The following is a 23,304-nucleotide window of genomic DNA, read 5'->3' on the forward strand; positions in this document are numbered from 1 at the left end:
CAGGTGGCCACTCAATTCTGCCATCTTGAAACCAAGATGTGCAGAGGCACCTGGGAGCATCTGACTGGCTAGGTCAGGCAGGTGACAGCAGAGACCCCTTTTGATACGTGGTCACTTTGCAAAGTGACCTTCAGGCCCCAAGTAGCCCCGGCCTCCAGCACTTCATCATGCCAAGCACAGCCTCCTCTCTGCTGCTCCAGCAAAGTGGGACTCCTTTTCAGGGGTGCTGACTGGGCCTCAATGCAACTTACTGGGCCTGCTGCCAGTGGTTTACCTGTGGGGGCTGCAACTACTTCTGTTGGCATTCTCGACTGCTGAGGCTCACCTCGGACTCCCCTCCACGGGTCGAGTCCCCTGGGCCTTGCTGGTCCTCTTGAGCCTTACAACTCTTCTTTTGCTCCTCTTGCATTTGCCAAGGCTTGTTGGTGGTTCTCCCATACCACTGACCATCTGCAACCGACGACCGACATGGGACACCATCTGCACTGCTCCAAGGACTCATCTCCTGGGCTTCACAGCTGGTCTTCTTCCCCCGCCGACCTGTTTGTCCATCCACAGAAGGGTTGGGTAGTAGCTCCTGCATCCACTGGACACTCCATCGTGGACTGGACTCTGTCCCCTTCTTTTGAAGGTCATCTTCCACTGGAATCCACCTTTGGTTTCTTCTAGACAGGTCCTCTTCTTGCACAATCCTGTTTCTAAGTCCTCCTGTTAGTCCTTGGGAAGACCAGGTACTTATCTCTGCTATCCTGGTCGCTGAGGGTCACTCAGGTACTCCCCTCTTGTGATTCCTAGTTCTTCCAGCTCCCTTCTAACAAGTTCACATCCTTGACTAGGGGACTTTACTCCGCATTCCACTTTCTTAGTTTATGGTTTGGCCCTCCCCTAAGGCTCTCACTATTTTCTGCCATTATTGCCAGTGCTTGTTGTTTCTATGCTAATTTCTGATTGCTATTGTGCATATAACTAATGTGTACTTATTCCTAGTTGGGGGGCTATTAGTAATCTAGGGCCAGATGTAGGAAACGATTTGCGACTCGCAAACGGCAAAAATTGCCGTTTGCGAGTCGCAAATGTCAGTTTCCTATGCAGAAATGCATTTTGCGAGTCGGGACCGACTCGCAAAATGCATTTCCGACTCGCAAATAGGAAGGGGTGTTCCCTTCCTATTTGCGAGTCTGAGTGGTATGCAATACCATTTGCGACCGCGTACGCGGTCGCAAATAGTATCGCAGTTACCATCCACTTCAAGTGGATGGTAACCCACTCGCAAATTGGAAGGGGTCCCCATGGGACCCCTTCCAGTTTGTGAATGGACCCCAAACATTTTTTTCAGGGCAGGTAGTGGTCCAAGGGACCACTGCCTGCCCTGAAAAAAAAAACGAAACTAAAGGTTTCGTTTTTTTTTTTTAAGTGCAGCTCGTTTTCCTTTAAGGAAAACGGGCTACACTTAAAAAAAAAAACTGCTTTATTTAAAGCAATCACGAACACGGAGGTCTGCTGACTACAGCAGGCCTCCATGTTTGCGAGTGCCTTGACTCGATATGGGGCCGCAATTTGCGACCCACCTCATGAATATTCATGAGGTGGGTCATTGCGACCCCATAGCGAGTCGGTGTCTGAGACATCGTACTGCATAACATTTTGCGAGTTGCAAATAGCGAGTCGCTATGACTCGCTATTTGCAAGTCGCAAAATGTTTCTTTTCTACATCTGGCCCCTAGTGTTGTGTTAGTGTAACTATAATAAAGTATCTTTATTTTTGTAACATTGCGTGGTTCTTTCATGTGTGGTAATTTGCTGTGTGACTACTGTGGTATTGCATAAGCTTTGCACGTCTCCTAGATAAGTCTTGGCTGCTCATCCACAGCTACTTCTAGAGAGCCCTGGCTTCCTAGACACTGGCTACACTTCACTAATAGGGGTTGCCTGGGCCTGGTATAAGGTGCCAACACCATAGATGACTATCTGGATAGTGATGAAGACACATCCTTGCTTCCTTCCAAAAGATGACCATACTAATCAAACCATTACACTACCCACCTTTCCTGATTCTTCAACACCTACCGAGCAGTCCCATCACTAGCTATACTTAAGATTACTTTGATTCTACCTTCACTAGCCAAAAATCTAGTCAGCTATTTATGAATTATAGCCATCTTAGATAAGGTTTAGCAACCTTGAAACAGTCTGTTGCTAGATGGATAGTGGTTTGTATGACCATTCGCTATCGATGGCCAGGCAAACCTAATGCACATTCAACAAAACTGAAGCAGCTACAACAGCATGGCCTGCAAATGTTGCAGTCGCTGGTATCTGCAAGGTAGCAAGTGGAAATCAGTACTTACTCCAATATTGGTACTTTCATAGATTCACATGCTTGAATCATTCCCCATTGTCGATTTGGGAGCCCCTGGTACATTTAATCAAGTAGTATTAACCTAGGCTTAAACCTAAAGGCCCTTAGGCCTCTCAGCTTAGCACTCTATCAGAGTCATTTTAAGAAAATGGACCAAACTTTAGGGCCCACCAATCAGGCGACACCACACTCTAGAACCTTCCTGAGAGAAGCTCCAGTTCCTCAGATTTTCTACCCCACGTCGTGCTAGGGAGTCTCCTCGGAGCTCTGCTCTGCTCTTTCTTTTGGAATAACATTAAGGTTATACTGTTCAAAACTAATTTTGACTGGTTGCTGTTAAGGCCTATACCATGTTAGACAAGGAAAAGAAGAGTTTGTTCAGATCCTGCAAGACCTGTCGGGAAAAGAGATTACACTCTGAACTGCATATGCTGCCTTTACCCAGGCCACTCTGCCAAAGACTGCAAGGTATGTCGCACCTTCTCTTCTAAAACCCTGAAGGATAGAGAGGGCAGATTATTGATATAGCTGCAGAAACGTAGGTCTCGAGACAACCCAGTCTCTGATTCAGACAGTGATGATTCTTCCACCTCCAGAAAATCATCTAAAAGACCTAGAACTCCTCACTCAAAGGCCTACAAAAAGACCACCTCTTGGTCTTACAAAGGCCGCAGCCCTCCTTCATCACCTCACAAATTCTCCAGAAAAGTGGAAAAGAGGGCATGTCAGCAGTTCTGAACGGTCTAAAAAAATCGTCCACTATGCCTCCTCTTAACCCAGCTGAAACATTTAAAAGGCCTTCCTCTGCTCCTACAGTTGACAAACCACTTGCCAAAACCCCACCGTCGATGACATCCTCATCGACGACGGCACCGGAAAGGTCCATTCCACCATCGACGACGGTTTCTGGATTAATACCGTCGATGGTAGCTTAGTTTCTACCACAATACCGTTGACGTTTACAATTTCAACGCGGACAGTATCCACGACCGCTCCTGTCATGCTGTCGACAAAGTCATCTAAAACTATGTTGATGAGGTAAAAACTGTTAGGAAACAACAAGAATTACTCTGTACCATACCTCTGCTAGTAAGATAACCCCTCTAATTCCAGTACATCTCTTGGAGGGTGACAACGAATCGGATAATGAGGGTCTTTTTGGAACAGCACACAGCCTTTCACAGTTGAACGTAAAGTACCAGGATGACGATGAGGAGTACGATGCTTATGACCCGCAGTACTATGCAGGTGACCAAGCATATCAGGAGGATTTGTATATGCCAAGCTCTTTAACATCCGACCTCAGAGCAACGTTAGCTGACTACAGTAGGCGCTTTCCTGCTACAGAACTGGTGCAGCTTCATCCTCCTTCATCACCTGTGTCTGGGGTAACCACCGCCGTCAGAGGCCAACCATTTTCCCGCTGACGAATGTGGCCACACCAGATATGACCATACCTCATGAGACTGACATATCAGAAGGAGAACATGAGGAAGGTAAGATACTAGAAAGCCAGTTGGAGTGGGACTTCGAAAGTAGACTCGCCTCGAGAGGACATCGGAGGATTCCACAATCTTATGGAAAAGGCTGATAAGCATTTTGCACTTCCAATGCCATCCAACAAACTGACTGCTTTCTATATGACTTTAAGGAACCATTTTAGAAGTCAGTACGCTCCATGCCACTAGTCGGCTACAGATGGGAGGAGAGTTTAAAGGTAATGCAAAACCCAGCTACAGTCACAGCAGTGCTTCCACACCTGGATAAAAAGTACAAAGCACCTGAAGATGCCCCAGCATGCTTGACTGGTCACCCTCATCTAGATTCAGTGGTAACGCAAGCAGCCCAGAGAAGATCCAAAAATTCCTCTGCACCAATTTTCACACCTCCCGACAGAGAGGGTAGACGATTAGACAATATTGGTAAAAGATTTTCCTCAATGTCTAGTCTCACTATAGAGCGGCTAACTCCCTGGCAGTGTTAGCCAGATATGTTTGGCAAATATGGGCTGACATCACCCCATATCTTGATCAGTTGCCGGAGAACATTAAATCCAAGGCTAGAAAGACATTACATGAGGGAGAACGCACATCGGCGGAGATAATAGGTTGTGCAATGGACCACTACTGCGTTTCGTCAGCTTGCAGGGGCTGCTGTCCTCAGAAGACAGGGTTGGCTGAAGGCCACATCGTTCCATCCTGAGGTGCAGAATAAAATACTAGATCTTCCTTTTGATGGTCAAGCGCTGTTCGCAAACATGTTGATGAGGCATTGCAGTGGATTAAATCAGATACTGAGACTACAAAATCTTTGGGAACACTCCAATTTCGTAAGCCTTCCTTTCGAACCAGGAGAGGTCATGGAATGCTTTCATATATGGGAGGCTACCAGCAATTCAAATTTCCGTCATTTGCATCCTCTTCCCAGCAATTTCGACAGCAGTACACCCAGAGACAACTTCCGCAAGTGGCGTACTGTAGGTCTACCACCAGAGGAAGCTCAGCTTGTCCAACTAAAGACTCCGCTCACGAGCATGATGTGTCCAGTTCTTCGGCTGCCCCAACCACCTGCCCCCAAATCTAGGCCACCAGCAATGGCAAACCATAACATCATACAAGTGGGTCTTACAGCTGGTAAAGTGTGGACACACACTGGAGTTTGTCCAAATGCCTCCTTCCAATCCTCCTTGCAAAACTTCACCAAAGTATCTACAACAGCTCAAGAGAGAGAGATCAACAAAATGCTCCACAAGGGGGCAATAGAAACGATGCCTCCATCACAGCAAGGAAAAGGATTCTACTCCCGATTCTTCCTCATTCGCAAAAAGTGGAAGGATTGGAGACCAATCCTCGATCTCAGAGAATTAAACACCTATTTGAGAAAACAGACGTTCCGCATAATCACCCTACAGGACCTCTGTCTTCGGTTGAACAAGGGAGACTTTATGTCTACCCTAGACCTGAAGGACGCGTATTTCCACATCCCAATTCACCCAGCCCAAAGACAGTACCTAAGATTCATGATAGTCGGAAGCCATTTTCAGTTTCGAGTCCTTCCATTTGGTCTAAAATCAGCTTCCAGGATATTCATGAAGTGCCTGGCTCCTACTTCAGCCTTTCCCAGGAGAAGAAAACATCAAGTATTCCTATACTTAGATGCCTAGCTGATAAAAGCAGACACCTTATCAGCAGCATGCAGGTCAACAATAAAGTGCTTTGCCTTACTCAACAGCCTAGGTCTGACTATAAACTGGGAGAAATTCAAACCACAGCCATCACGCACGATAACTTTTCTGGGGGCAAACCTGGACACTCAATCCACCATGGCCTGCCCCACTGTAGAAAGACAACAAAAACTGCTATCTCTGGCAAAGTCAATACAAAGAAAAGAATACGTTTCAGTACACATTTACAAATCCTTATTGGGGATGATGTCTTCATGCATACCTCTAGTTCCTCTCTGCAGACTCAAAATGCGCCCCCTGCAAGAACAGCTCAATCTGCAATCGCTCCACGTCTCAGGAAGCTTTGAAGACCGCATCAAAATCACTCCGGCTAGCACCAAGGCTCTGATGTGGTGGTCTCAGAAACATCATCTTTCCTTCAGTCTTTCTTTTCTTCATCGCCCAGCCCCATAGATAATCACCACAGATGCCTCTGTGGGGGGGTTGGTGAGCGGTTTGACCTGCAGATAAGTGTCAAATGACCACTGGTGTTAAAAACAATGCATATCAATCTACTAGAGCTGAAAGCAGGCTGCTTAGCCTTGCAGACTTTCCTCCTGGAGATAGCCGATTCAGGAGTGGTTATAAGAACAGACAATACCACTACAATGCATTACATCAACAAGCAGGGAGGCACAAGATCTCTTCTTCTCTCCAAGGAAGTGCAGGACATTTGGAGTTGGGCTGTACAGCATGGCATATTCCTAACAGCAGGTCACCTTCCAGGCATCCAGAACAAGGTAGCCGACTCGCTTAGCAGACTAAAATCAGTCTGTCATGAATGGGAACTAGACCAGTCCACAGTCAACCACATATTTTCCCAGTAGGGATCACCCAACCTCGACCTTTTTGCCAACCGGTCAAACATCAAATGCCAATACTACGCAAGCTGGCATCACCAGAGGGGATCATGGGGGAATGCGTTTTCCATAGCAAGGTCAGGACTCTTTGCCTATGCTTTTCCGCCCATTCCCTTGATCCCGAGAGTCCTAACAAAAATGAAGCGTGAACCAGGCACACTAATATTAATAGCCCCATACTGGCCTCGCCAGCATTGGTTCACGGAGCTTCTTCTCCTGTCCGTGAAGCCTCGCATCCCACTAAGAATATCTCCACATCTGCTAACAGTGAACAGCAGACAAGTCTTACATCCGAATCCTCAATCAATGCAGTTATCAGCATTGCTCCTGACCACCTTGAGCTTGCACAACTAAACATTCTGCAAGAGTGCAGAGATATACTGTCCAAGGCCAGAGCAATTAGCACCAACAAGACTTATTCATGTAAGTGGAGGAGATTTTGTTTGTTGTGCCAACAACAAATTGATCCTCTTTCCTACTAACCGGAACAAATATTCCCTTATTTGGTACATTTAGCGCACACAGGTCTTGCCCATTCCTCCGTAAAGGTTCATCTGGCGGTGATTACATCTTATAGGCGGTCAGACTCTTCACCTTCGTTATGGCACTCTAGATTGATTAGACAATTTCTAAAAGGGCTTTTCAGAGTTTTGCCACCCTTCAGACCTCCTCCTCCCTCCTGGAATTTAAACATTGTTCTTGCGCAACTCATGAAGCAGCCATTTGAACCAATACATAGAGCTCCTATGAAATTCCTGTCCTAGAAAGTGGCTCTTCTTATTGTTCTCACATCAGCCAGGCGTGTCAGTGAGATACAAGCACTATCCATACAGGATCCGTTTTTACAGATTAAACAAGATAGAATAATCTTGCACACAAACCCACTTTTCATTCCAAAAGTCCCCTCAGACTTTCAGTTAAATGAGCCCTTAGTTTTCAGGACATTCTTTCCAAATCCTACAACTCCAGCGGAGAAGGCATTACATTCTTTAGACATTAAAAGATGCATTAAATTCTATCTGGACAGGACCAAAGCATTTCACAAAACCAACCAACTATTTGTGCCTTTCAGCACATCCAGACGGGGCCAGCCGCTCTCTAAACAGAGCATTGTTAGATGGATTTCTTCAGCAATCCGATATTGCCAATAGGCAGCGGGCAGACCACTGCAAACCTCTGTCCGTGCACATTAAACGCAGGCAGATTCCTCATCAGCGGCACTGTTTGAAGGTGTACTGCTCCAGCACAATTGTAGGGCAGCAACTTGGAAAAGCTGCCATACTTTTACCAGACATTTCTGCTTGGATGCATTATCTCAAGGAGAAGTAGCGGTGGGCCAAGCAGTCCTCAGAAATCTTTTACAGTGAAGGTGAGCGATATCTTTTATCTCACCATCCTGATTTCAGGTATGCACATTGCCTACAAAAAAGAGGTTTGAAGTACATGGTGAATTTTAATTAAAGTTTAGCCTATAAGGTTTCGAATTTTATATTATGTATTTGTTTATTTAACCGTGCATTTAATGTATATATTGAACAGACAGATGGGTAAGACAATGTGCATCAATACTGCTTACTACTCTGATTTAAGCACGTGAATCTGTGAAAGTTCCAATACTGGAGTAAGAAAATTAGTTACCTTTAAATTTGGTTCTCCAGGATTGGGGTATCTTTCATAGATTCACATGCTTGAATCATTCCCCGCACGTCGTGTGTAAGGGAGTCTCCCTGAACTCTGCTCAGTTTACCTTTTTCCTCAGGAGTTTTTTCCAGATATTGTGTTTATACATCATCTGCTGTACTTTCTACAACATGCCTGCAGCAAAGAAGGGTTTATTTCGACCTTGCAGCACCTGTGGTAAGCTAAAGCTTCACTGTGAGGACCCTCACAAGGACTGCATCTACTGTCTTCACCCAGAGCATAAGGTGAAGGTCTGCAAGATTTGTAGAACCTTTCCCAGCAAGACTCTGAGAGACAGAGAAGCCAGGGTCCTTCTTTGGCTTCAGAAATGTAAAATGTAGGAGGTTGGTTCTGTATATACTATCTCAAAGTAAGAGATAGTGTGCACAGGGTTCCCCTTAGAGGTAAGATAGTGGCAAAATTAGATCATTCGAATGCTCTATTTTGTGGTAGTGTGGTCGAGCAGTAGGCTTATCAGAGGGTAGTGTTAAGCATTTGTTGTAAACACACAGGTAATAAATGAGGAACACACACTCAAAGACTTAACTCCAGGCCAATAGTTTTTATATAGAAAAATATATTTTCTTAATTTATTTTTAGAACCACAAGTTCAAGATTTGAAGTAAATACATAAAATGCAAGGTACTCCACACAGGTAAGTTAGGAACTTTGAATTAGAGCAATAACATATACAGTTTTTGTTAAAATGGCAACAAGCTATTTGAAAAGTGGACACAGTGCAAAAATCAACAGTTCCTGGGGGAGGTAAGTAATGGTTAGTTTTTCAGGTAAGTAAGACACTTACAAGTCTATGTTCCTGGGCATAGGCAGCCCACCGTTGGGGGTTCAAGGCAACCCCAAAGTTACCACACCAGCAGCTCAGGGCTGGTCAGGTGCAGTGGTCAAAGAGGTGCCCAAAACACATAGGCGCCTATGAAGAAAGGGGTGCTCCCGTTCCAGTCTGCCTACAGGTAAGTACCTGCGTCTTCTGAGGGCAGACCAGGGGTTTTTGTAGAGCACTGGGGGGACACAAGTAGGCACACCCTCAGCGGCACAGGGGCGACTGGGTGCAGTGTGCAAAGCAGGCGTCGGGTTTTGTATAGGATTCATTGGATGGACCCGGGGGTCACTCTAGCAGTGCAGGCAGGGCACAAGGGGGCTTCTCGGGCCAGCCACCAACTGGGCTAGGCAGAGGGTCGCCTAGGGGTCACTGCTGCACTGAGGTTTGGGTCCTTCTGGTCCTGGGGGCTGCGGGTGCAGTGCTGGGTCCAGTCGTCGGGTTCCTTGTTACAGGCAGTTGTGGTCAGGGTGAGCCTCTGGATACTCTCTGCATGCGTCGCTGTGGGGGCACCGGGGGTCGTCTCGGGCTACTCACGAGGTCGCAGTCGCCTGGGAGTCCTCCCTGTGGTGTTGGTTCTCTGGAGCTCGAGCCGGGGGCGTCGGGCGCAGAGGGTGAAGTCCCACACTTCCGGCGGGAAGAGTGAAGTCCTTAGAAGTTGCAAGAAAATTGCAAAGCTGTTGCTTGTTGTTGAGCAGAGCTGCTGGTCACAGGAGTTTCTTGGTCCTTAGGCTTCAGAGGTCGCTGGTCTCTGTTGGATGCGTCACTGTTGCTGTTTTCCGAGTCAGGAGACAGGCCGGTAGTGCTGGGGTCAAAGCAGTTGTTGTCTTCCGTCGTCTCTGCAGGGCTTTCAGGTCAGCAGTCCTTCTTCTTGTTTCAGATTGCAAGAATCTGATTTCCTGGGTTCTTGGGTGCCCCTAAATACTAAATTTAGGGGGGTATTTAGGTCTGGCTACTATCCCGGAGGGCGGCTACACCCTCTTTGTGCCTCCTCCCTGAGGGGAGGGGGGCACATCCCTAATCCTATTGGGGGAATCCTCCAAACATAAGATGGAGGATTTCTAAAGGCAGGGGTCACCTCTGCTCAGGAAACCTTAGGGGCTGTCCTGACTGGTGGGTGACACCTCCTTGTTTTTCTCATTATCTCCTCCAGCCTTTCCGCCAAAAGTTGGGGCCGTGGCCGGATGGGCGGGCATATCCACTAGCTGGGATGCCCTGTGGCGCTGTAACAAAAGGGGTGAACCTTTGAGGCTCACCGCCAGGTGTTACAGTTACTGCAGGGGGAGGTGAGAAGCATCTCCACCCAGTACAGGCTTTGTTCCTGGCCACAGAGTGACAAAGGCACTCTCCCCACGGGGCCAGCAACTCGTCTGGTTGTGGCAGGCTAGCAGAAACTGGTCAGCCTAACACTAGAAGTCGGATTGGTATTCAGGGGACATCTCTGAGATGCCCTCTGGGTGCTTTGTACGATAACTTCCACACTGGCATCAGTGTGCATTTATTGTGCTGAGAAGTTTGATACCAAACTTCCCAGATTTCAGTGTAGCCTTAATGGAACTGTAGAGTTTGTGTTTGACAAACTCCCAGACCATATACTCTTATGGCTACCCTGCACTTACAATGTCTAAGGTTTTGCTTAGACACTGTAGGGATATAGTGCTCATGCACATATGTCCTCACCTGTAGTATAGTGCACCCTGCCTTAGGGCTGTAAGGCCTGCTAGAGAGGTGACTTACCTATGCCACAAGCATTGTGAGGTTGGCATGGCACTCTGAGGGGTGTGCCATGTCGACTTAGTAATTTTCTCCCCACCAGCACACACAAGCTGTGAGGCAGTGTGCATGTGCTGAGTGAGGGGTCCCCAGGGTGGCATAAGACATGCTGTAGCCCTTAGAGACCTTCCCTGGCATCAGGGCCCTTGGTACCAGGGGTACCATTTACAAGGGACTTATCTGGGTGCCAGGGCTGTGCCATTTGTGGAAGCAAAGATACAGTTTAGGGAATGAACACTGGTGCTGGGGCCTGGTTAGCAGGGTCCCAGCACACTTTCAGTCATAACTTGGCATCAGCAAAAGGCAAAAAGTCAGGGGGTAACCATGCCAAGGAGGTATTTCCTTACAAGGATGAATACGAGCAACAGTACCAATCTTATTATTCTTATCAGTGACAATATTATGAGCCTTTACAGCAGCCAGGAGACACTGTCCAAATGCCTGCTTCTCTGATTCAAGATTTGCAGTCTATGTTGCAGGACTATAAGAGGAGGTTCCCAACTGCAGCTGAGACGCAGCCGCCTCTCCCTTCCTCTCCTGTTACACCAAGGTGTATACTTCCACCTCCAGCAACTCCCAGGCTTACACCACAGTCTACAATAGCCGCTCCTCTTAGAGATGGCATCTCTTCTTCAGAGGATGAAAATGAAGGAGAGATTGCAACACCCAAGCATCCAAACGATGAATGGGATGATTATTTAGCTCCCACTTCATCGCCACTACCTCTTCGTCCATCAGATTCTCCACCAGAGGATATAGGAGGTTTTCATAATTTAATGGATAGGGCGGCCACACGGTTTCATTTACCAACCTCTGTTTGACAGTTGGAATGCTTCCTCCAGGACTTCAAGGAACCGGCAAGAAACTCGGTGAGGGCAATTCCAGTCATAGATTTTATTTGGAGTCAAGGCATTAAAATCATGGAGAATCCAGCTACTGTTCCATCGGTTCCACAAAAGCTGGATTCAAAATACAAGGCGACACAGGACTCTCCAGCGTGTTTAACAGGGCATCCTAAATCAGACCCGGTCGTTTCCCAAGCCGTCCAACGGCGTTCTAAGAATCCGTTGTCGCCTATATCTACTCCTCCAGATAAAGAGGGCAGGCGCCTAGTCAACGTGGGCAAGAGATTCTTGGTCATGTCGGCTATAACTGTCCGTGCATCCAACTCTTTAATGATTTTGGGTCGCAATGATCGCCCGATGTGATCTGAAAGGAATGCTTTCTTGGAGCTCATTCCTGAGAACAAGCAACCTGAGGCAATTCTGCAGGAAGAAGAACGTATCTCAGAAGAGATCATAGACTGCGCCCTAGACATGACCTCCACAGGTTTCCGTCAGCTGGCAGGAGCAGCAGTTCTGTCCCGCCAGGGATGGTTGAAAGCAACATCTTTCAGGCCAGAGGTTCAGTTGAGGAGATTAGATATGCCCTATCATGGAGAGTCTCTCTTCGGCAAACATATAGATGAGGCCCTACAGACCATTAAATCTGACAAGGACAATGCTTGTTCTCTGGCTACCTTGTAGTATAGGAAACAGCCCGTTCGGTGGCATGTGTAGCTGCAGATACACATGTTGTGCATAGTCCGCCGTCTGGTGTTGGGTCGGAGTGTTACAAGTTGTTTTTCTTCGAAGAAGTCTTTTCGAGTCCCGAGACCGAGGGACTCCTCCTCCTTTGTTCCATTGCGCATGGGCGTCGACTCCATGTTAGATTGTTTTTTTTTCCGCCATCGGGTTCGGACGTGTTCCTTTTCGCTCCGGGTTTCGGGACGGGAAGATAGTCTTAACTTCGGAAAACTACGTCGGTATTGTTTCGCTCGGTATCGGGTAAGAATAGAATCGACACCGAATCGTGAAGAGCTCCGGTAGCCCTTCGGGGTAATTTCGATCCCCCGTCGGGGCCTGGTCGGCCTGACCGCGTGTAACTTCGACACTGATGGAACGGACCCCGTTCCGATTCTGTCCTAAATGCCACAATAAATATCCATATACAGACCAACATTTGGTCTGTAACTTGTGCCTGTCGCCCGAGCACAAGGAAGAAACGTGTGAGGCCTGTCGTGCGTTTCGGTCCCGAAAAACGCTCCGTGACCGGCGAGCCAGAAGATTGCAGATGGCGTCCACGCCGACAGGACACCGAGAGTTCGAGGGACAAGGAGAAGAAGAGGAAGCCTTCTCCATCCATGAATCGGACTCGGAGGAATTCGACGTCGAAGAAACCGTGAGTAAGACGTCGAAGCAAGCACCACACAAGAAAACAGACAAGGCTCAGGGGACGCCACTGCCAACAGGCCATGGCTCAACCCATAAAGTAGGTGACCGTCCATCGGCACCGAAAAAGGCCGAACTGGTGCCGAGATCGTCCGACTCGGGTCGAGACACAGGCACGCAGCAATCTCGGGACCGAGAAAGTGCTGCCGAAAAAGATCGACGCCGAGACAGCGGAACCGAAGCTGCTCGACGCAGAGACAGCGGCACCGAGGAAGATCGATGCCGAGAAAGCTCGACGCCGAAAAAGAAAAAATTCTCCTCGGAGCCGAAAACAAGCAGAGACAAAGTTTCGGTGCCAAAACGACCAGCAACCGAACCAACTGCCAGCTCATATACAGAGGAACAATCACTGTCCTCTCAAATGCGCAAACACAGATTTGAAGAAGCGTTACAGACCACTGATGTAGACCACACACAAAAGCGGATCTTCATACAAAGTGGGACAGGGAAGATCAGCACTCTTCCCCCAATCAGGAGAAAAAGGAGACTCGAGTTCCAAACACAAGAACAAACACCACAAAAAATGGTGAAGAAGGTAACTCCGCCACCCTCTCCTCCACCTGTAACTCACACATCACCGGCACAGACTCCGTCACATTCACCGGCTCATACCACCATGAGCCAAGACGACCAGGACGCTTGGGACCCATACGACGCCCCAGTATCAGACAATAGTCCTGAGTCGTACCCTACCAAGCCCTCACCACCTGAGGACAGCACAGCGTATGCACAAGTGGTAGCTAGGGCAGCAGAATTCCATAACGTGTCGTTACACGCAAAACCTGTCGAGGATGACTTCCTTTTCAACACCCTCTCCTCCACCCATAGCTCCTACCAAAGCCTACCTATGCTTCCAGGAATGCTAAGGCACGCAAAGCAGATCTTCAAAGAACCTGTCAAAAGTAGAGCGATTACTCCAAGGGTGGAGAAAAAATATAAAGCACCGCCCACGGACCCTGCTTTTATCACCTCACAACTGCCACCAGATTCAGTCGTGGTAGGGGCAGCTTGCAAGAGAGCCAACTCGCACACATCAGGCGATGCACCACCTCCAGATAAAGAGAGCCGCAAGTTCGACGCAGCTGGGAAAAGGGTCGCAGTACAAGCTGCAAACCAGTGGCGCATCGCGAACTCTCAGGCGCTCCTAGCGCGATATGATAGAGCCCATTGGGACGAGATGCAGCATCTCATCGAGCATCTACCCAAAGAATTTCAAAAACGGGCAAAACAAGTGGTTGAGGAGGGACAAAACATCTCCAATAACCAAATACGCTCCTCTATGGACGCAGCGGACACAGCGGCAAGAACAATAAATACCGCAGTAACCATAAGAAGGCACGCATGGTTGCGCACATCTGGCTTTAAACCGGAAATACAGCAAGCGGTGCTCAATATGCCGTTCAATGAACAACAATTGTTTGGACCCGAAGTGGACACGGCAATTGAGAAATTGAAAAAGGACACGGACACAGCCAAGGCCATGGGCGCACTCTATTCCCCGCAGGGCAGAGGCACTTTCGGCACCTTCCGCAAAACAACCTTCAGAGGGGGGTTTCAGGGTGAAGCCACACAAGCCAGCACCTCACAATCTACACCGTCTACCTACCAGGGACAGTACCAAAGGGGAGGCTTTCGGGGCCAGTATAGAGGAGGACAATTCCCTAGAAACCGGGGAAAATTTCAAAGTACAAAAACCCCTGCAACCAAACAGTGACTCACAAGTCACTCAACCCCTTCACAACACCAGTGGGGGGAAGACTAAGTCAGTTTTACAAATCTTGGGAGGAGATAACAACAGACACTTGGGTCTTAGCAATTATCCGACATGGTTATTGCATAGAATTTCTCCAACTCCCTCCAAATGTCCCACCAAAAACACAGAATATGTCAAAACAGCATTTAGACCTTCTAGAACTAGAAGTTCAAGCATTACTGCTAAAGGACGCAATAGAATTGGTACCATGTACACAAATAAACACAGGAGTTTACTCACTGTACTTTCTAATACCAAAAAAGGACAAAACACTGAGACCAATCCTAGATCTCAGAACACTAAACACCTACATCAAATCAGAACACTTTCACATGGTCACGCTACAAGACGTGTTACCACTGCTAAAGCAACAACGCTACATGACAACCTTAGATCTAAAGGACGCATATTTCCATATACCGATACATCCCTCGCACAGGAAATACCTAAGGTTCGTATTCAAGGGAATACATTACGAATTCAAAGTGTTGCCGTTCGGTATCACAACCGCACCAAGAGTATTTACAAAATGCCTAGCAGTAGTAGCTGCACACATCAGAAGGCAGCATATACACGTATTCCCGTACCTAGACGATTGGCTAATCAAGACCAACTCCCTCACAAAGTGTTAACACCACACAGATTATGTCATACAAACCCTCTACAAACTCGGTTTCTCCATCAACTATACAAAATCTCACATTCTGCCGTGCAAAACACAGCAATACTTAGGAGCGACAATCAACACAACAAAGGGAATAGCCACTCCAAGTCCACAAAGGGTTCAACATTTTCACAAGGTTATACAAGCCATGTATCCAACACAAAAGATACAGGCAAAGACGGTATTAAAACTCCTAGGCATGATGTCCTCATGCATAGCCATTGTCCCAAACGCAAGACTGCACATGAGGCCCTTACAACAGTGCCTAGCATCACAGTGGTCACATGCACAGGGTCACCTTCTAGATCTGGTGTTGATAGACCGCCAAACATACATCTCGCTTCTATGGTGGAACAGTATAAATTTAAACAAAGGGTGGCCTTTCCAAGACCCAGTGCCACAATACGTGATAACAACAGATGCTTCCATGACAGGGTGGGAAGCACCTCAATCAACACAGCATCCAAGGACAATGGGACATACATCAAACAAAGCTGCATATAAATCACCTCGAATTGTTAGCAGTATTCCTAGCATTGAAAGCATTTCAACCCATCATAACCCACAAATACATTCTTGTCAAAACAGACAACATGACAACAATGTATTATCTAAACAAACGGGGGAACACACTCGACACAGCTGTGCCTCCTGGCACAAAAGATATGGCAATGGGCAATTCACAACCACATTCGCCTAATAGCACAATTTATTCCAGGGATCCAAAATCAACTAGCAGACAATCTCTCTCGAGATCACCAACAGGTCCACGAATGGGAGATTCACCCCCAAATTCTAAACACTTACTTCAAAATTTGGGGGACACCTCAAATAGACCTATTTGCAACAAAGGAGAACGCAAAATGCCAAAACTTCGCATCCAGGTACCCACACAGGCAGTCTCAAGGCAATGCTCTATGGATGAACTGGTCAGGGATATTTGCGTACGCTTTTCCCCCTCTCCCTCTCCTTCCATATCTAGTAAACAAATTGAGTCAAAACAAACTCAAACTCATACTAATAGCACCAACATGGGCAAGACAACCTTGGTACACAACACTACTAGACCTGTCAGTAGTACCCCATGTCAGGTTGCCCAACAGACCAGATCTGTTAACACAACACAAACAACAGATCAGGCATCCAAACCCAGCATCGCTGAATCTAGCAATCTGGCTCCTGAGATCCTAGAATTCGGACATTTAAACCTCAGCCAAGAATGTATGGAAGTCATAAAACAAGCTAGAAGACCATCCACTAGACACTGCTATGCAAGCAAATGGAAAAGATTTGTTTGCTACTGCCATAATAATCAAGTTAAACCATTACATGCATCTCCAAAGGATGTAGTGGGATACTTGCTACATTTACAAAAATCAAATCTAGCCTCCTCTTCCATAAAGATACACCTCGCAGCAATATCTGCATACCTGCAAATTACCCATTCAACTTCACTATTTAGGATACCTGTCATTAAAGCATTTATGGAAGGCCTGAAAAGAATTATACCACCAAGAACACCACCTGTTCCTTCATGGAACCTCAACATCGTCTTAACAAGACTCATGGGCCCACCTTTTGAACCCATGCACTCTTGCGAAATGCAATTCTTAACGTGGAAGGTTGCATTTCTCATTGCCATCACATCTCTAAGAAGAGTAAGTGAAATTCAGGCGTTTACTATACAAGAACCTTTTATTCAAATACACAAAAATAAGGTAGTCCTAAGAACCAATCCAAAATTTTTACCAAAAGTTATTTCACCGTTCCACTTAAATCAAACGGTAGAACTACCAGTGTTCTTCCCACAGCCAGACTCAGTAGCTGAAAGGGCACTACATACATTAGACATCAGAAGAGCACTAATGTACTACATTGACAGAACAAAAGAAATTAGGAAAACAAAACAACTGTTTATTGCATTTCAAAAACCTCATACAGGAAACCCAATATCAAAACAGGGTATAGCCAGATGGATAGTTAAGTGCATCCAAACCTGCTACCTTAAAGCAAAGAGAGAACTGCCCATTACACCAAGGGCACATTCAACCAGAAAGAACGGCGCTACCATGGCCTTCCTAGGAAACATTCCAATGAACGAGATATGTAAGGCAGCCACATGGTCTACGCCTCACACATTTACTAAGCACTACTGTATACATGTGCTATCCGCACAACAAGCCACAGTAGGTCAAGCCGTACTAAGAACTTTATTTCAGACTACTTCCACTCCTACAGGCTGAGCCACCGCTTTTGGGGAGATAACTGCTTACTAGTCTATGCACAACATGTGTATCTGCAGCTACACATGCCACCGAACGGAAAATGTCACTTACCCAGTGTACATCTATTCGTGGCATTAGTCGCTGCAGATTCACATGTGCCCACCCGCCTCCCCGGGAGCCTGTAGCCGTTTGGAAGTTATCTTCAACATTTGTACATTTGTAAATATATTACTTAAACCTTAGTTGGTACATACTTATTCATTCCATTGCATGGGCAGTATTACTAACATACACAACTCCTACCTCACCCTCTGCGGGGAAAACAATCTAAGATGGAGTCGACGCCCATGCGCAATGGAACAAAGGAGGAGGAGTCCCTCGGTCTCGGGACTCGAAAAGACTTCTTCAAAGAAAAACAACTTGTAACACTCCGACCCAACACCAGACGGCGGACTATGCACAACATGTGAATCTGCAGCGACTAATGCCAAGAACAGATGTACACTGGGTAAGTGACATTTTCCTTTCGGGGAACAAGAGGTAGGGGTATCTCTGTTTCGTGGCTTCTACCATAGGCAGTACCAGCAGCCCCAATATAGACCTGCCTATCAACAGACTTGCAGGCAACCATCCATGGCCTCCTACTCCAGACAAGGTGGGAGAAGGAAACAGAGCTCTCAAACCCGGTATCAACCCCGCAAACAATGATCATTGTCGGGCACCGGCTACGCTTCCACAGTTTCCACAACTCCATCAGGTGGGAGCGAACATCTCAAACTACCTTCAGAATTGGAAAGACATAACATCGGACAAATGGATGCTGGATATAGTGGCTCAAAGTCATACGCTAGAGTTTATACAAAAACCTCCACACCGTCCACCAGCAAAATTGCATCCACTTCATCCTCACTTGCTGCAACAAGAGGTTTTCCTAATTCTCACCAAAAGGGCGATAGAGGAGGTACCTGTGCACCATAGGGGACTAGGATTCTACTCCAGGTTCTTTCTAATAAGGAAAAATTCTGGGGAATGGAGACCAATCCCAGACCTCAGAAAATTAAACAAGTTTCCAAAGAAACAATCCTTTCGTATGATCACACTGTTGGATATCCTGCACCTGCTCAACACTGGAGATTACATGACATCTCCAGGATGCCTATTTCCATATACTGATACATGTAAAGCATCGCAAATATCTCCACTTCACTGTGGCCGTTGCCCATTATCAATTCAAGGTCCTTCCATTTGGATGAAAGTCAGCGCCAAGAATCTTCACAAAAGGTCTTGCTCCGATAGCAGCTTTCCTCCGCAACGGGGTTTTCTGGTCTTTCCATCTCTAGACGACTGGCTGATAAAAGCTCCTACATCACAGCTGGCCTTGAAAGCTACTATCGCCTGCCTAGGACTATTTCACAAACTAGGTCTAACAGTGAACGTCCAAAAATCGTCCACACTACCAACTCACAAGATAGTCTTTTTAGGTGTGGAACTCGACACCATCAAGAGCAAGGCTTATTTCCCAAGGGCGCGACAACAAAAAGTGGCCAACATGGCTATCAAGGTCGCAAGAAGAAGGTCTGTTTAAGTTTGGACGTTCAAGTCACTCCTAGGCATTCATTCATTCATTCATTGATCATCCTAGTCTATCTAGCATGGTTGAAATGAGACCATTACAGGAGGAATTGCAGCTACAATGGACTCAATCTCAAGGATCCTTCAAGGATTCAATTAATATTACACCGAAGATGGTCGAGACTCTGTGGTGGTGGTCCCAGACCAACATCTCTCTCAGGGATTGACCTTTCTGACTCCAATGACAGATTTAATTATCACAACAGACGCTTCATTGGAGGGCTGGGGAGATCATCTGCAAGACGTGCATTCAAGGGAAATGGTCGATTGTGCAGAGAAAACTGCATTTAAATCTTCACATTTTCTCACACTTAAATCGTTCCTTCCGCGGATTGCAGGATCCTCGGTGTTGGTCCGCACGAACAACACTAAAAGCATGTTCTACATCAACAAACAGGGAGGAGCAAGATCTCTTTCCCTCTCAAGGGTAGCTCAATCTCTGTGGGAATGGCTCACACTTCACAAGATTCGTCTGAGAGTGGAACAGCTGCCAGGTGCCAACAACGCCCTAGCGGACTCTCAGCAAGACGGACGACAACTGCCACGAATGGGAACTTGATCAGAGGGAGCTAGACAGCATCTTTCTGTGCTAGGGACGTCCAACCCTGGATCTGTTTGCCACCAATCAAAACACCAAATGCCAATTTTACGTTAGTCGGTACCTGCTCCCATGGTCATTGGGGAATGCCCTTTCGATGCAATGGTCCGGGATCATTGCATATGCTTTTCCGCCCTTCCCATTGATTCCCAGGCTTCTGAAGAAGGTGCAATCAGAGGGTTGCAAGCTAATACTCATAGCACCCAAGTGGCCCAGACAGTACTGGTACACAGAACTCCTTCTCCTATCAGTGGCCAATCCCTTATGTCTTCACAGCAAGCACGACCTTCTTACGAAGAGTCAAGGCCAGATGTTCCATCCAGATCAGCATCTCTCCAACTGCACGCATGGCTCCTGAATTCCATGAGTTTCAGGGCATGAGCATCAACGAAGAATGCAAAGTAATTTTGTCTAAGGCACAGGCTGACAGTACAAACAAGCCTTACAGGCTCAAATGGAAGAGGTTTTGTATCTGGTGCCATCAAAAAATTTGCATCTCTTAAAAGTCTTGCCAGAGCAAATTATATCATACCTTCTCATTCTGTCAAAGGCTGGGCTTGGTCATGCATCTGTTAAGTCCATTTGGCTGCTATATCAACACACCGGGTGACACTGCTATTTCACTTAGAGTTTTGCTGGAAGTGACTGCACTTGCCCAGTTTCTTAACGAAGCCCTCCGTTTTACTTTTGCTTACTGAATTTGGCTATTCTTCCAATATGGCTGCCGTTCTGCTACCCTTTACCAAGTGATCCGAGACTTTTTTCTATAGTGCGTAGTCCGTCTTCAGTGTTTATAGCAACTGAAGGGTATTTATTTTTCGTGAAACCACTGCACGAGCCTACGTACATTCAGTAGATACCGGACGACTTCACGACTTCTTGACTCGACGACCGGACCGGGTGAGCATTCCCTTACCTTTTTATCCCCTGAGGAGCACCCACGCCGTTTGATTTCGGCCCGTCTCACTCATTTAGACCGGCATCCAATACAGATGGTTCTTTCCCCCGATATGTATGGCACAATGTTCGCTTTTTAAGCGCATAGGACTGGGGGGGGGTAGTGCTGTTATTTTGATTCTAGGTTGGGTTTTACATAGTTTTGGGAATATTGAATCAATTTGCCTGGACCTCTTGCCTCACGCTGTGTATTTTTCACAGAGTGCCTTAAATGGTGCAGTTTGGGTTTTAGACTTCTGTCACCGCCATGCAAGTAACATCTATGGATGTTTGTTTAACAGGTTAATTCCGCTTTCTGTTTTTCTCCCCATTGTTACGAAGTGGGTCAGGGCCCAAATATCTGTTGCGTTCTTACTCCAACTCATATACTTCACAAGGTTGAGATACGATCTCTATTACAGTCTTTTTGCAGGTAGCCTATTACTCATTTGCTGGACTATTTTAACTATTGATCACTAACTCTCCTTTTAAGGAGCTTTACACGTGTAGTGACCCCCGGTTTGCTTTACAGATCCTTACCCAATACCGTTTTTGGATGCTTACCAGTCCTACACACCAGACGAGGAGGTCTAGGTAGAGTCATTCTCTTTTCATTTTCTCAATCACCTTACTAACTGCTCTTAACACACTTGACGTTAGACACATTGATTTGATCACCGTTATTTGGCCTGTCAGTAGTTTCTGGTGTCTCGGGTCCATATCATCAGGTTTGGGCACATTCTTTAACAATACTTTTTCTTCATCTTTGGCCTTTTCTGTCTGCTTTTATAATAATTTTTTGCACTTAGGGTGTCTTTTCAACTGAATTCAATTGGCATGGTATCGGTATTTGTTCTTGCCATGTCCACACTACTATTTTTTCTTTCTTCTCTTCGCTCACGTTGGTCGTATATTTTGGGTGATGCAATTACACTTTGCGTCTTGTTACCTCACATCTGGTCGAATGATTGTGCTGATGTGATGTTTAAGTTGATGGGTGTAATTACATGCAAATATGTTATATGTCTGTTTTGCAGCCTTGAAAAAGTCACCTGTGTGACGAAACACGTGTTGGCTGTTCTTGATGAACACTTTGTCTATATGAAGTAACCTGTCTCTCCAATTAAAGAAACCTTCTTCAACGAACTTGGGATATCTACGCATGTCTCTTCTTCCACATCATACTTACCAGGGACACTAGTCCATGTTATTTGATCGTGTTGTACCTTTGTGTGCTGTGGTCTTACATTGCTCATGGCTGCTATATCATCTTATAGACGCTCTGCGGATATGCTCTCCCTTGGTTCATCCAGACTAATCAAACAGTTTATGAAGGGTCTGTTTCGCACTCTCCCTCCTGTGCGACCACCTCAGCCCCAATTCACATGCGACCCACCCTCCTCTCCTTTTGAGGCTCACATTTCCTTTCCATTACACACTCTTCACTCTAGTGCTAGAAATTCTGAGGGAATGAGCCTCTTTGGGGAATATTCTAGAGGGTGCTGGAGCCTGATTGGTCATGATTCAAGTTTGGTTCTTTTTACAAAAGGACATGGGTAGGCTATATGTGTGAATTTGCTAGCATTGTAGCCTATGAACATTTTTACTTACTGCTCTTATAGCATACTGTGGGACTCTCACTTCGACGAAGGAGATGATTCAAGCATGTGAATTTATGAAAGATACCAATTACTGGATAACTGCAGTTAAAGTTAGGTAAGTTTTCATATCCATATATAATTGTTCTGACCCCTTTTTTTACTCTAAGATGAAAAATTGGCCCATTGTAGCCTACTCCTTTAGGCTGCATACTATGTTTTTCTCTTAAATGACTCTACAGGCCTTTCCGAAAAAAGGTGAACATTACACTTAAGAAGATATTTTGTGAAGAAATTCTCCTGGGTCCCCGCACGTGGGCAGCACTATTCAGTGCTATGCTATTCAGTGGTTATGACTTCAATGGAGATTTCCCTATGAGAGAACTAGAGTTACAGGTAAGAAACTGTTCCTTTCCTATTCATATCCACCACTAAGCCTTTTTTAGGTTCTGGAGTAGCATGCTACTTGACAAAAAGCGGTGATGCCTCATAAGGGGCAGTAAGCGCTATATAAATACAGTTACAATCACAATAAAAAATTGTAGGGGTACGTATACAATCACTCTTTTTCCGCCTTTTCAGTTGAACCTTAAGAATGGCAGGAGATATTTGAAGTGACTGGATGGGACACAAGGTCAATAAGGCCTTGTTTTGATTTACTTTGTCCTTTGGTGATTAAACAGGTAGTGTCCTCTGACTTTTACTGTGATGATCGCTCCTCTGTCTTTGATGCTGGTGCCGGAATCTCCCTCAATGAACATTTTGTGAAACTGATCTCCTGGTGAGTATAAGTCCAAAAATTCTTCTAGGTATTTTCTGGGCTACCAGCAAAGGATGCTCTCTTATAACTCTAATCATCAGGTGTTTCTGTGACATGTTTGTGGGTTTCCTTCCC

The 23,304-nt window shown here is 46.2% G+C and overlaps 1 protein-coding gene across 1 annotated transcript in view; it reads left to right on the plus strand.

The window, feature by feature from the left end:
• LOC138303554 (glyceraldehyde-3-phosphate dehydrogenase-like) overlaps positions 1–23,304 on the plus strand; it is a 207,494-nt gene that overhangs the window by 159,064 nt on the left and 25,126 nt on the right. The window contains exon 10 of the mRNA XM_069242799.1: positions 23,093–23,190. Within this exon, the coding sequence (XP_069098900.1) occupies positions 23,093–23,190 (98 nt within the window). The remainder of the gene's footprint in view (positions 1–23,092; positions 23,191–23,304) is intronic.

This window comes from Pleurodeles waltl, chromosome 7 (genome assembly GCF_031143425.1).
Source record: "Pleurodeles waltl isolate 20211129_DDA chromosome 7, aPleWal1.hap1.20221129, whole genome shotgun sequence".
Taxonomy (NCBI): Eukaryota; Metazoa; Chordata; class Amphibia; order Caudata; family Salamandridae; genus Pleurodeles; species Pleurodeles waltl.